This window comes from Anomaloglossus baeobatrachus, chromosome 5 (genome assembly GCF_048569485.1).
Source record: "Anomaloglossus baeobatrachus isolate aAnoBae1 chromosome 5, aAnoBae1.hap1, whole genome shotgun sequence".
NCBI classification, from domain to species: domain Eukaryota; kingdom Metazoa; phylum Chordata; class Amphibia; order Anura; family Aromobatidae; genus Anomaloglossus; species Anomaloglossus baeobatrachus.
Window position 1 is genome coordinate 563,806,051 of NC_134357.1, and position 14,766 is coordinate 563,820,816.

The 14,766-nt window shown below is 44.2% G+C and overlaps 2 protein-coding genes across 2 annotated transcripts in view; both read left to right on the forward strand.

Annotated features, from left to right (window-relative positions):
• The window catches only part of LOC142312320 (uncharacterized), a 56,630-nt gene extending 47,206 nt beyond the window's left edge, over nt 1-9,424 (forward strand). The window contains exon 13 of the mRNA XM_075351248.1: nt 7,923-9,424. Within this exon, the coding sequence (XP_075207363.1) occupies nt 7,923-8,995 (1,073 nt within the window). The 3' untranslated portion in view covers nt 8,996-9,424. The remainder of the gene's footprint in view (nt 1-7,922) is intronic.
• The window catches only part of LOC142313024 (uncharacterized), a 327,494-nt gene that overhangs the window by 215,436 nt on the left and 97,292 nt on the right, over nt 1-14,766 (forward strand). Inside the window, 1 exon segment of the mRNA XM_075352011.1 lies at nt 9,143-9,225. Coding sequence (XP_075208126.1) covers nt 9,143-9,225 — 83 coding nt within the window.

Sequence of the window (14,766 nt, forward strand, 5' to 3'; positions counted from 1 at the left end):
ATTAGTTACGACTACACCTCTCACATGTCGACCTAGACACAACATTGCATGTGCTGAGTACGGGGGGAGAATCCCGACATACAATCATTTCATCCCTAAAATCGAGATGGTCCACACTCAGACCCCAGACGCATCCCCGCCACCGGATGTCATTAGTGGGTACCCATGCGATGTCATTTTCCACAGGTATAGACCTGCACCTTTATTAGGAAAGTGTTCACATACATGAAAATGAGGGTGTACATCCATACATATTCAGAAACCGCAGCCAACTTCTTCATATCACCTCTTTGGGGGGAACATCAAGGCTTGTGATCATAACTACCCCTTGATACCGTATCCACCCTTTCTTACTACTTCTTCAAGGGGAACCCTGAGGCTTACGTTTAAGGTGGGGAAAGGGAAAACTAGCTCTATCTTTCTCCGTTACAGCTCCAGGGTCAAACAAAGTGAGGTCAGGAAGGCCAGTGGAGATATCCACTCCAGAAATCCTTCCGCAAAAAAGTCAGCCGTTTTACAGTTGGAACAGCACGTCCCAAAAGACACAGAAAAACCTGCTCGTGAACTGAGCTTTCAGGCCAAGCTTGCGGAGAAAGATGAGTATCACTCCCATGTGCCACAAATGGTGTGGCCAAGATTGAGGGAAAAACAGCGGCAAATGTAAAACCCCGGTCGCCTTCCTCAAAACAACCAGAACAGTGCGGTTCATTTGGAGGGGAATCCTGCTTGGGAGGAGCAGTGCATGCACCGAGAAAATGGCCCTCACGTCAAGAATAAAAGCAGGTCCTTGTCCCACAGCGGGCCGAAACCGAATGGCGGTGAGAGGAGAGCACCCCCACCTGCATGGGCTCATCCTAGTCAACCAGTGGGACCTCCACCTCTGGAATGGCAAAGGGAACCCTGGTCTTGGTTCTGTCCACCCTGATAGCAAGGGACAGCGAAGTGGGTGGGGAGTACTGCAACAGGGAGTCCCTCAGCCGAACAGACAACCCCTGGACGAACTGACTCCGGAGAGCCTGGTCATTCCATAGAGTGTCCATGGCCCACCTCTGGAACTATGAGCAGTATTTGTCCACCGAGTGTGCCACATGCTGGATCTTGTGGAGCTGGGATTCCGCGAGGGAGACACCATCAGGTTCACCATAGACCAGGGCTAGGGCCGCAAAAAAAAGTAGTCTACCAACCGCATAGCCTCTGAATTGGCCAGAAGAGAGAAGGCCCAGGATTGCGCATCAGCCCGCAACAATGAAATGATGACCCCCCACGCGCTGAGCCTTAGTCCCTGAAAAATGGGCTCGGAGCCTAAAATATAGGCGACAGGCTCCTTCAAAAACCTGGAACCTCTCCCGCCCCCCAAAAAACTTGTCAAGGAGGGCCACCTTAGGTTCAGGTCGTGATTGAGCTGGCACGAAAAGGCTCACCACCTGTTGCAGCTACTGTGCCATTTCTGAGTGCAGACCCCTCACCTCAGCTGCGATTTATTTTTTTTTGGGCAATATGGGTCCACCCAGCAGCCTGAGTCATAATGACTCTATGAAAAAGGGGAACCGGTTAGGGTAACGGTAGGGCTGGATATTATGTAACGGGATAATATAGGGAATAAGGTGGAACACTGTTCCTAAACTGACCCTATGACTAATGACCCTGTGCTGTCCCTTTTCCCGATAGTAGACTTTGTGGTAGTCAGGGTCGAACCTCCAGCGTGACCCTGTCTCCTATCCAGGCCTTAACAACTGTGTCCCCACCACCCAGGGAGATGACCCGGATGGAATCCAAACACCCACCTACAGAGAACAAAGACAGGGGTAAGCAAAAATACCTATGAGCTACTTTGAGTGCCACCCTGCTGTGAATCTGGTCCCTTATCCTCAAAAATTGTCCCCTGGTTTGATAATTGTGCACCTGTCCACTGTTTGTACAGGAATCCCCCCTCCTCTGAGCCATGTGTGGACAACTGACCTGATAATCAAATGACTGGTCTTTGTTTCTCCTATTCCTCCTGGCGTCATCAGCACTGACCATGTTCATGGAGTACTCGAAGCAGCACAACCTAGTACACAGATCCCACATTGAGGTCCACTCTGTGCTGAAGTGGTGGTGTTCCACAGATCAATTCACCTGTGCATGCTGCAGCTGAAACTCCACTATCACCTACTCCACACAGAGCCTGTTTATGCAGATAGCGTAAGAAGAGTAACCTAAAACTGTCCGTCACTTCAGCGGCGTCCTGTCCCTACCCTAGTCCGTACCAAATGGTGGCGCCACCCATGATCTGGCTGTTATACAGGCATGTCCACATGTAGTGCTGGCCAATCAAAGCCATGCCAATACGGAACCCGTTTCGGAGTAACAACTCCTTACTCTATTTCAGAGTAAGGAGTTGTTACTCCGAAACGCGTTCCGTTTTTTCTACCCTGCCATGTAAATTGGTTTTTATTATTATGGAAGAACCCTTTTATCTTTGTTGAGTAAAGAAAAACTTTTTAATTCAATTGGAACTTGGATGCTGGATCCCTCCTTTTTCTTCAAGTTCAGTGATTGCCTGCAGCCCGGTCTGGCTGTTTCCTGATCCCTGCACCGTTGCTTTGGTAGTTCTCTAGGTGGGTGAGCTGGTAATTTTTCCTCTTATTGTGACATCAATGGGTGGGGTATGTGGATGGTGAGTCCCACCCATCTCTCCAACCATCTGTGAACCTGATCCTGTGAACACTTTAGCAAACGTGGCACTACATGGACCAGAATAGACCTCCAGGTTCATACCACTTCTGTGATACATACCAATCATTTACAATGCAGCTGGTTGCCATCTTACATATTCCGTCCTCTGCCTAAAGCCATGTTGTTTGGCACAATTATATACCAGACCAGAGAACCTTCTCTGCCTACTTTGGGCTTCAGCCCTTGAAACACAGTCTGTCAGGTTGACTGAAAAGGGTCTACTATCTCTTAAATACACCTTTTTGTCAGACCTCTCTCTCCGTGACCACTTCCAACAGTTAGTGTGGTAGTGAGATTAATTTTTAGTCAAAACTTCTGTTTGGTCTGATTCTAAGCTATCTTGTATATCACAAGGGCTACTGTCTGGGCACCTCAGCATTGGGCTGACAGAAGATTTTCCGTATCTAGATCCTCCGCATTCTCTTTTTACAGATCTATTTTCGCATTTTCTTCTAGGGTATCATCGGCTGTCTCTCCATCGCTGCATTTTTCTTGTATTGCAAGCCCCATTAACTGTTTCTTCACCATCACCACTTCCTGAAACACTGTGGTCAGCTGCTTCATACGCTCCAAGTGTCTGGTGGCTTCTTCCTTCTTTACAGTTATGATCCATTTCGTACAAATACATTTTAGGTGCATGTCACGCAGGATAGCTACACGCTTCTTTGTGTACTATTGCCTTCTTGCATTTGTCATGCACCGTCTCACTGGCACAGGCTTCTCTCAAGTCTTCGGGCACATCTACCATGCATTTAAAGACCGGACGGATTCCTTTACGTTCACAGCCATCGGACTGTTCCTTGGGAGTTTCACACCCATCTTCATCTTCAGATACATTCTCCCCAGCCTCAGAGCCTTTAGGTTGCTCATTACATTTGATCACGGGTTTCTTACTTTTCTTAGCAGAGTCAACCTCTATGCCTTCCAGCTTGGCACTATGATCAGGTTCAGTCAAGCTCTCAGCTACTGATGAGAACACTGGTCTAGCCTTCACTTACTCAGTGGCTCTTTTCACTTCCGTAGCATCAGCTGTCTCTTTGGTCTCCACTGCATTACCTTCCACTCTCTTTTGGGTCTCTGCGACATCTCCTTTGATTTTTTTTCTGGGTACTCTGGAACTTCAGAGGGTTTCGCACACACCAACTCCTCAGGTTCTTGTGGAGTCTTCACTGTTTTCCTTTTAGAGCTTTGGTGCCGTTTTCACTGTCAACCACCCCAGCACTGTGGGTGAATCACCGGTCTGCTCACCATGACTTTTGTGGATTTCTCCTACAGAGCTCTCGCCCAACAGATCATCAGCATCATGCTTGGAAATCGTATAGAACATCACCTCTACTTCCTTGGTCGGCTCCTTTTCCGCAATTTAATCCTGCTGATTTCTGTGGTAACAGTGTGTCAGTTCCAGCTCCAATTCCTCTTATCTTACAGGACATGATTGTCTGCCTCTTCATTAATGGTTGTGACTGGCAATGTGCCTACTTCAACAAGGTACTCAAACTTCTCTGCACACTCAGATGGCACAGTTGTTTGGCGCTTATTACGTCTCCAGCATGTGGAGGAGATTTTACACTTCTCAATCGTCTCTTCCTTACTGCACCCTCTATTCACTTTACTAGAGTTATTCTTTACTGGAGTCCTCTTCAATCCCCCTGGTATCCCGGACCAACATGTTCCTACTTAACCAGGTGTCGGCCCCCCTTTCTGGAGAGACTCTGTTGTTAACGGTAACTCTATCGTTTATTTCCTTAAATGTCATGTTGATAAGTTGGGCACAGCCACCATTTCTGTTGGTCACCCCTAACTTAGGACTGTCACTTCTAGGAGGCACTAACTCAGCCTCACTACATATCAATATACTAAAAGGAGTCCCTTTAACCTCCGGCTATGGTGGGACTTCTTTAAGGGCGTTCTGACTTCTGTCTGAGCCTCAAAAAATGAAAAGTCTCAACCTATTCTAATGGGATGCGGTAAGTCCGGGACTACACCAACATCAACGGACCCAAACAGGTTGACCCTCTCAATGACCACTCTGGACTCTGGATATTCTTTAATGTCCTTTTGCCTGCAGGTGACTTCCATCTTTTTTCCGGGAATCAGATAGACATCGGGTGTGGCCCCTACCAGGGTCACAAAGCTATCCAAATCTACTAGCCCAGTCATAGGTTCTCCATTCACCATCATGGAACACATTTGTGACTCCTCACTGGAATGGAAGTCTATATTGCAGGCTGCCGCCCCTCTGGATTTCAGACGCTCCGCCCCCCTTTTGTGCAACTACCCTATTGTGAGACTCTGCCCCCTTTTGGACAACCACCCCTTAAGGGACTCTGCCCCCTTTTGGGCAACCCAGTCTGCAGGCGGTACATTTTGTGGTCTCCCAAGGGAATTCTCATGTCCCAATGCACATAGCACCTTGGTGCCAGGTGTCTTCCTGGGCACCGCGTGTCTGCACTGGCCCCACAAGGGACTGTACTAACTTGTCCTTTATTGCCATATCCGGACACTCTGTCAGCAACTCCTGCCACAGTTCCTGCTGCTCCCCCTGCACACTTACCTGTATCAGGTACTTTAACAACATTTCATCCACACACGTCGCTCCAGTCATGGCCGCCACTCTGCTCTGATGTCTTCATAGACCTGCCGATCCACTGACAACACCTACTTGCAGTGTGTAGAGAGGAGAAAAAAAACTTCATGGACCCGCTGATCCACAGACACAGCTTCTCTGTAGTGTGTAGTAAATTTTTGGGGACCCGCCGATACACCGCAAACACCTTACTGCAGCCACTACACATGCTTCCTGAATCGCTGCCCGTATTCTCCACTATATGTGATATTATACACAGTTCACACACTGTGAGGTTTTACTCACTTGGCTGCGTCTCTGTGGTAGCACGCAAGAACGAAGTTATTAAAAAGTCCAGCAGTTTAGTCACATCATAAACCACACTTGTGATATACTTCACACACAAATTTCTAGTCCATTACCTCAAGGTTTAGATACAGTTCTTTCAGTCTCTGAGTAGAGTTCTCAGACCCACTCACTCAATTACTTACTTCCTGACGATTGGAGCAAACTCAAAGCTTTCTCAGCTGGAGTTCCTTCCAGAGGCTTCCATACCTCTATGAGAGCTGAGCAAGCCCTCCACACTGGCTCAGAGACTGCTCCTCGCACAGTGCTCCTCACACACACACACACCCCCTACAACCAACTGCCATATGCCAAACAATCTCGTTAAGACACATATGTCAGACACACATCCATAGGTGCGGTATGTGGATGGCCGTCTCTCCAGCCATCTGTAAACCTAGCCTTGTGAACACTATAGCAAACATGTGGCACTACATGTACCAGAACGGATGTCCAGGTTCACACCACTTCTGTGGTACATACCAGCCATTTACAATGCAGCCGTTCACCATCTTACAATACATAAAGGTATTGTTCCTCCATTCTGCACTAAAATGCATGTGGCTGTCAAGGATTGTAGCAGACAGACACCCTGTCACGGGTGTGTCATGCTTGACAGACACCCTGTCACTGGTGTGTCACGCTTGACAGACAGTCATATGGTGTCCGGCTGTAGAAGGTTGCACTGTTTGCTGCACAAACTGCTCCCTGACATTCTCTACTTGAGGTTAGTCCCTTTCGGACCCTGTGGAGTTCCTCACCTTTCAGCTATTAATCATCAGTACTTCCCGTTGTATACTTAAATACTCTCATTTCCCTTGGATCTGCTGATGGACTTAAAACCTATACCAGCACTGGATGCAAGCAGTCAACTTGCACTCATCTAAAGTCCTACATCTGGTTAAAAGAAATGTAAAAGGCATATATAGTATGCGAGGACTATAACTAAGTGATAGTACAAGGGAACAGGACTTGGGCATAATAGTAGATTCCAGATTCAACATGAGCCAACAGTGTGGTGCTGCAGGTAAAAAGGCCAACAAAATTCTGTTATGTATCAAGACAAGCATTGAATCTAGATCAAGAGAGGTAATTATTCCCCTATACTTTGCCCTGGTCAGACCACACCTGAAATTCTGGGTACAGTTCTGGGCACTCCAATTCAAGAAAGACATTGATATATTGGAGCAAGTCCAGAGAAGAGCAACCAAGATGGTAGAAGGTCTGCAAACCATGTCATATGAAGACCGGCTAAAAGAACTAGGAATGTTTAGTTTGCAAAAGAGAAGACTAAGAGGAGACTTAATAGCGGTCTACAAGTATATGAAAGGTAGTCACAGTGCAGAGGGAACTACCCTACTACTCTCATTAGCATAAGGAAGTACAAGAAACAATGGGATGAAACTAAAAGGAAGGAGATTAAAGTTAGACATTAGGAAATACTCTCCGACAGTGAGGGCAGTCAGAGGGTGGAACAGGTTACCACAGGAGCTGGTGTCTTCTCCATCAATGGAAATTCTTACGCTGAAGCTGGATAAACATATAGCCGGGATGATTTACGAAAACCTGCACTTGCAGGTGGTTGGACCCGATGGCATTTGAGGTCCTTTCCAACTCTACCATTCTATGAAGAAACATCGTTGATCTTTGCTGTACTTATCCCTAAGTCATCTGGAGATAAGTTGATCATGTTCTTTCCCCGTGTGTGCTCCCTGTGTCTTCTTTAGGGCTTAGTGGGTTGACTACACGGTCATCCCACATGTTCTCTACGTAGGGCACAGTTCTAGGGTCAGGTTTCATGCTCCGCGCATAGGTGCGGAACCAATCTGGTGAGGGAAGACAAGGGCCAGCGACAGGCTTGGTCAGGGGTTACCATCTCCCGCTTCCCTAAACACAGGGTTTCCTTTACCTTCCCTTTCACGATTCGCTTGGTGCTTCTCCGTACCTAGCGTGACACACCCCTAATAATAATGACTGACCGGTTCATTTATGATTCTTCACTAAGGGATCTACTACAAAATAGTAGTGACCGACTCTGAAACATGAACCTAGGAAGATGCTGAATTCAACACTGAATTGGAAAACTGCTAGAGCCAATCCTGCTAGCCTGATATCATTATCTAGTGGTCCTTGCTCTGTGGTGTTCGGTTAGAACTGTTTTGTCACTAACATTTTGCTAACAAAAAAAAATTTTGCAACATGACTTGCAATTTTAATGGACATATGATATAGTTAAAAATAAAGTATTTCCAAGATTATATTATTGAAAACGTAATAAAACTGTTATTCTCAGCAGGTGACCAAATTGGAAGAGCAGAGGGACTTCTGGCATCTTCAGATTTTCAATCATATGATCTTGGTGTGCCACAAGACACAAATGAAGAACATTATGTTATCCCAGCTGTATCCACAGTGCTTCACAGCAAAGATATATCATCTGAGCCTATTAAACAGGTCCTTTCTTCTGATTCATCACAGGCTATTAAGGAAAATAAAAGTCACAGAAGGGATGTTAGAACTACCGGAGGAGAGAAGACATTTTCAGAGTTTGAGAAATATTTTAATTGTCAGTCAAACCTAGCTTTACATAAGACAACTCACAAAGGGGAGAAGAAGACGTATCCATGTCCAGAATGTGGAAGAAGTTTTGCCAAAAAATCAAAACTTGTTAGACATCAGAGAATTCATGTAGAAAAGCCATTTGCATGTTTAGACTGTGGAAAGTGCTATAACCAGAAATTTGATCTTGATAGACATCAGAGAGGTCATACAGGTGAAAAAACATTTTTATGTTCACAATGTGGGAAAGATTTTTCAAATAACTCAAATCTTGTTGCACATCAGAGAACTCACACAGGGGAGAAGCCATTTTCATGTTCAGCATGTGGGAAATGTTTTGGAGAGAAATCATCTCTTGTTAAACATCAGAGAACTCACACAGGGGAGAAGCCATTTTCATGTTCAGAGTGTGGGAAAAATTTTAGTAACAAATCCAATTGTCTTACACATCAGAGAACTCACACGGGGGAGAAGCCATTTTTATGTTCAGACTGTGGGAAAGATTTTCGACATATATCAAGTCTTCTTAAACATCAGAGAACTCATACAGGGGAGAAGCCATATTCATGTCCAGAGTGTGGGAAAGATTTTAATCAAACATCAAGTCTTCGTTTACATCGGAGAACTCACACAGGGGAGAAGCCATATTCATGTTTAGATTGTGGGAACCATTTTACTCATATATCAAGTCTTCATAGACATGAGAGAATTCACACAGGGGTGAGGCCACATAAATGTCCAGAGTGTGGGAAAAGTTTTGGGCGTAAATCAGATTTGGTTAAACACCTAAAAAGTCACATAATGTAGAAAGCATATCAATGTTGACATTGTGGGAAATGATTCTCTTTCAAAACAACTCTTGTTGAACATTAAAGAGCTCACATAGGTGGGAAGCCATTTTCATACCCAGAATGTAGAAAATGTTTTATTTGAAAATTAAATTCTGTTTATCAGAAATTAAGACAGGTTATACATAAAGTGATGAAGCCATATTCATGTTCTGAATTTAAGGAATGTTTTTCCCCCATAAAAAAAAAGTAAGATCCAAAAAACTTACAAAAAATAATTCTTTTAAATCCCTTCACGCCAAAGCCTATTTACACCTTTGTGAACAGGCCACATTTTTCAATTCTGACTATTGTCAATTTGTTGTAATAACTCTAGAACGCTTTAACATATTGTGATTCTGAAATTGTTTTTTGGACAAATTGTACTAAATGTTATTGGTAAATTTAAGTTGTTATGATTTTACTTTTATTTATGAAAATATACAAAATTTTAGAAAAAAATTAGAAAATTTGTAATTTTTATGCTGTTACTGGTAGAACAGCAACGACCAATCCGACCGGGAAGGAAATATGGATCCACTGTACTATGGATAGCTGACTTACCCTGGAGTGGCGTAACTGAGCAGCTACCTGATCTTCTCTAGAGCATCTGGTTGTGAGGTTAGGTTTGTATTGCAGATAGCCATCAGGTACCACTCCACGGTAGTCCTCGGATCCGTGATACTAGTGGAGACAGACTTCATAAAGGAGAGCGTCTGCCAGGACAAGATCAAGACCGGATAATTAGCAAAGTGGTAGGTGGTACAGACACAGATGGGAACGGATACAGGAACATAGGCTGGAACCAGGACACAGGAACGGAATCGGGAACACAGGCTGGTAGTACCAGGACACAGGAACGGACTCATAAACTCTGTCTGGAACCAGGAACAGGAACAACAACTCAGACATCAGGATGGAACCAGGACCGGGATAAGGAACGGAGTCATAAGGATGAAACCAGGAACGGAATCAGGAGCAGAATTTGAACTCTGGCATTGGGCTGGAACCAGGAAAGGAATAAGGAACAAGGGCATTGGGCTGGAACTAGGAACAGGTTTAGGAACTCAGGCTGGAACCAGGAACAGGGAAAGGAACGGAATCAGATCTCCGTCAAGCTGGATCCAGGTATGGAACAGGAACTCAGGATGGGACTGGGATACTGGAGCAGGTCCAGGCACTTGGAATGGGCTTGGTATGGAATCAGGAATGAATTGGGAGTGCACTGAATCTGGATCAGGATCCAAGGAGCAGATAATGATACAGCAGGCACGAGGCACACAGGCTACAGATGAACAACATTGTTCAGGCCCCTCCCAACAGGGGACGGTGGCTTAAACAGCAGCTACTTCCCAGCAATATGCTAAGGACACATCAGGTGACACCTGATGCTGCATAGCAATAGGCTGGGAACACAATCAGGGGCGTACCTGGTACTTCCCAGAAATAGGCTTGGAAAACATCAGGTGTACGCGGTCTGCCCCTTTAAAAAGTGAGGAGCATGCACATGAGCTTAACAAGCTGCCAGGAAAACCACAAGGCAAGTATGGGTCCTGGAAGATACAAGCCGCAGTGGATAGAAAATCTGGCAACACAGTGGTGGAGAACGCTGCAGTTGTCGGCATCCCTCCCAATTAAAATAAAAAATTAACAATTTTTTTCACAAAAATGTTACTTTAGCTTGAAAGTTTTCATTTTCACAAGGTTAAAAGGAGAAAATTGACCATCCAATTTGATATTCAAGTTCTCCTGAGTAAGGTGGTACCCCATATGTGGTGGAAATCTACTGTTTGAGTGTATGGCAGGGCTCTGAAGGGAAGGAACACCACTTGAATTTTGGTGCACAAAAATTGACTGGAATAGATAGCGTATACCATGTCACATTTGCAGAGCGCCTAATGTGCTTAAAGTGTGGAAACCCCAAAAAGTGACCCCATTTTGGAAATTACACACCTCAAGGATCTTATCTTGAGGTAAGCTGAGCGCACGTTGCATCCACAGGTGCGTCACAGAATTTTATAACTTTGACCCATGGACAAAATAAAATCACATTTTTCCCACAAATGTTGCTTTAGCCCCAAATTTTTCATTGTCACAAGGGTACTGAGAAAATAGACTGTGCAATTTCTCCTGAGTACAGTGATACTCCATATGTGGTAGAAAACTACTGTTTGGGGTCACGGGAGTGTTTAGATGGGAAGCAGCGATACTTCAATTTTGGAGCGCCATTTTGGCAGAAATAGATTGCGGACAACATGCGAAGAGCAATTGACATGCCAAAATAGCTGAAATCCCCACAAGTGACCCCATTTTGGACATTATACCTCTCAAGGAATTTAGTGGTGTAGTGAGCATTTTTAGTGGGATGAGTAAATGAAAATATTATAATTTTTTCCACTAAAATGTTGCTTTAGTCTCACGTTTTTACTTTATGAAAGTGGTAATAGGCAGGGATGGGCAGACCCGGACTGTAAAAGTTTGGATCCGCGCAGTTTCAAAAGTATTCATGTGCTGGGCCTGGGATTTTGGGTGTTTTGATCCTGAGCTGGCACTCGAGAAATTAAAAAAAATAAAGGAAAAATAAAGAAAATAAGAATGAAATGAGCATTTCATATTTACTAAGGCTCCGTCAGGGCGGCAAACTGTTTCCAGATCGCACATTCACTTCCTGTGCCGCACATTATTCTCATTTCATATGCACTGCTTTCCCCGATGGCCGTGCTCTTGTCTGTGATTGGTTTCAGTCAGACGCGCCCCCAGTCTGTGTAACACTGTCTGACTGCAACTACAAATAATTGGCGTATGGTTCCCCAATATTCTGATACCAATCAAAAATAAAGCCCACGTCTACAAACTGCCGACCCAGTCCTGTGCTTATCCTGGCTGTGTATCAAAAAAAGAGGAACCGCATGCGGCTTTTTTTTTTTTTTTTAATTATTTAAATAAATAATTTAAAAAAAAACGACGTGCGGTCCCCCCAATTTTGATACCCAGCCATGTTAAAGCCAGCTGGGGGCTGGTATTCTCAGACTGGGGAGGTCCAGCCTAAAAAGATCAGCCTTTAGCCGCCCGGAATTAGATGCGACAAACCCGGCGCTTTACCCGGCTTTTCCTGTTGCCCTGGTGCGGTGGCAATCGGGGTTATAGCAAGGATGAATAACAGCCCACAGCTGCTACTAAGACCTAAATTAGTGATGGCAGGTGTCAATGACACCCGCATCACTAATGTGTAAGTGAAAAGATCCTTTATTTGGAGTACAATACAAAAAAAACACCCTCTTTCACCACTTTATTAACCCCAAAAACGCATGCAGGTCCGACTTAATCCACAGGAGATCCCATGGCGATTTAGCTCTGCTACATGTTAGTCACAGCAAGCGGCCATAGAGCATGATTGTCCACTGTGAGTGCAGACAGACAATGACTGAGCCGTGATGACATCACTCAGGTTATTTGCAGTTAAAGCTGGAAGTTCCCATGGTCCTCCACCTGTAACCGCAGGTAACCTTACCTCAGGTGACCTTTAGTAAAGTCAGTGAACTCACTTCAGGTGAGACCTGCATCTCCTGGCAGAAAACTGCAGGGGTTTTTTTGCCAAGAGATGTAGATTTGGTGCTGAAAATTTTACACTATATTCCTGCACCCAATTTACACCTGGTAAAAAACATGTTTCTTGACACCTTTTTTGCCACGGTTTCGGCAAGGTTTTTTTTTACCATGGTTTTCAGCCAGCAGGTGCAAATTTGGTGGTGAAATGGTCTGCACCAGATTTCAGTACCAAATTTGCACGACGTGGCAGAAAAAAAACTTTTTTTATATTTTTGGGCCAAGAGATACAAATTTGGTGGTGATATTTTTGCATCATATTCCTGCACTCAATCCACACTTCCTGGCAAAAAAAAACCCTCTTTTTTTTTTTTTTAAAGCATTTTTTGCGTTTTTTTGCAGCCAGATTTTGCCGCGGTTATCTGCCAGGAGGTGCACATATGGTGCTGAAATGCTCTGCACCAGATTTCAGCACCAAATTTGCACCTCCAGGCAGAAAAAAAACACTTTTTTTTGCATTTTTGGGCCAAGGGATGCAAATTTGGTGATGACATTTTTAAACCATATTCCTACACCCAATCTATACCTGTGACAAAAAAGTGGGGTTTTTTATGCATTTTTTGCATTTTTTTTTCTGCCAGAAGGTGCACATTTGGTGCTGAAATAGTCTGTATTAGATTTCAGCACCAAATCTTCACTTCCTGGCAGAAAAAAAACCCTTTTTTGTATTTTTGGGGCAAGAGATGCAAATTTGGCGATGACATTTTTACAACATATTCCTGCACCCAGTCTACACCTCCTGGCAAAAAAGCCGTTGTTTTTTTACCTCTTTTTTTTTTTTTGCTGCGGTATTGATGTAGTCTGCCAGGAGTTGTAAATTGGGTGCATGAATATAGTGTGAAATTTTCAGCACTAAATCTGCATCTTTTGTCAAAAACGCTGTTTTCTGCCAGGAGATGCAGGTGAGTTCACTTTACTTTACTGAGGTCACGTGAGGTCAGGTATATTTACATATATATTTCATTTATAACCAACAATGTTGTGTGTACTGAGGAAATCATCCAGCCCTTCTTTAAAAGCTGTTATAGTATCTGCCATTACTACCTCTTGTGGTAGGGCATTCCACAGTCTGACTGCTCTAACTGTAAAGAACCCTTTCCTATTTAGCTGCCGGAATCGCTTTTCTTCCACTCGCAGTGAGTGCCCCCTGGTCCTTAGTATTGTCTTTGGAACAAATAAGTCATGCGCCAGTCCTTTATATTAACCACGCATGTATTTATACATATAAATGAGATCTCCTCTGAGACGTCTTTTTTCTAAGCTAAACATATCTAACTTTTTCAACCTGTTATCATATGGTAGGCCTTCCATTCCTTGTAGTAGTCTAGTTGCCCGCCTTTGAACTGACTCTAACTTCTGAATGTCCTTTTTAAAAACTGGATCCCATATTCCAGATGTGGCCTTACAAGTGATTTATAGAAGGGTAACAATACGTTGGGATCACGGGATCTAATCTCTCTTTTTATACACCCTAAAATCGTGTTTGCTTTAGCAGCTGCTGCCTGACATTGAGTGCTGCTGCTCAGCTTATTTGTAATGAGAATACCCAAGTCCTTCTCCTGTTCTGTAGTCCCGAGTTTACTTCCATTTAATGTATACGCAGTTATAGGATTACTCCGTCCTAGGTGCATTACTTTACATTTATCAACATTAAATCTCATTTGCCAAGTATCTGCCCATTCTGACATCTTATCCAGATCTTTTTGTAATATTGTACTATCAAGGTCAGTTTTTAATATCCTACATAGTTTGGTGTCATCAGAAAAGACTGACACTGTACTATCAATCCCATCCACAAGGTGATAAATAAAGAGATTAAAAAGAATCGGTCCTAACACAAATCCCTGCGGCACTCCAATGCTCACTATAGCCCATTTGGAGAATGTACCATTTATGACTACTGGAATGCTCTGCCTCAACACATCAGACTCTCGCCTACCATGACAAGCTTCAAAAGGAACCTGAAGACCCACCTCTTCCGACAAGCCTACAACCTGCCGTAACCCTCAGTCTGATACAGCGCCGCACAATCAACTCTACCCTAACCTACCGTATCCTCACCTATCCCTTGTAGACTGTGAGCCCTCGCGGGCAGGGACCTCTATCCTCCTGTACCTGTCTGTATCTTGTACTGTTTATGATTAT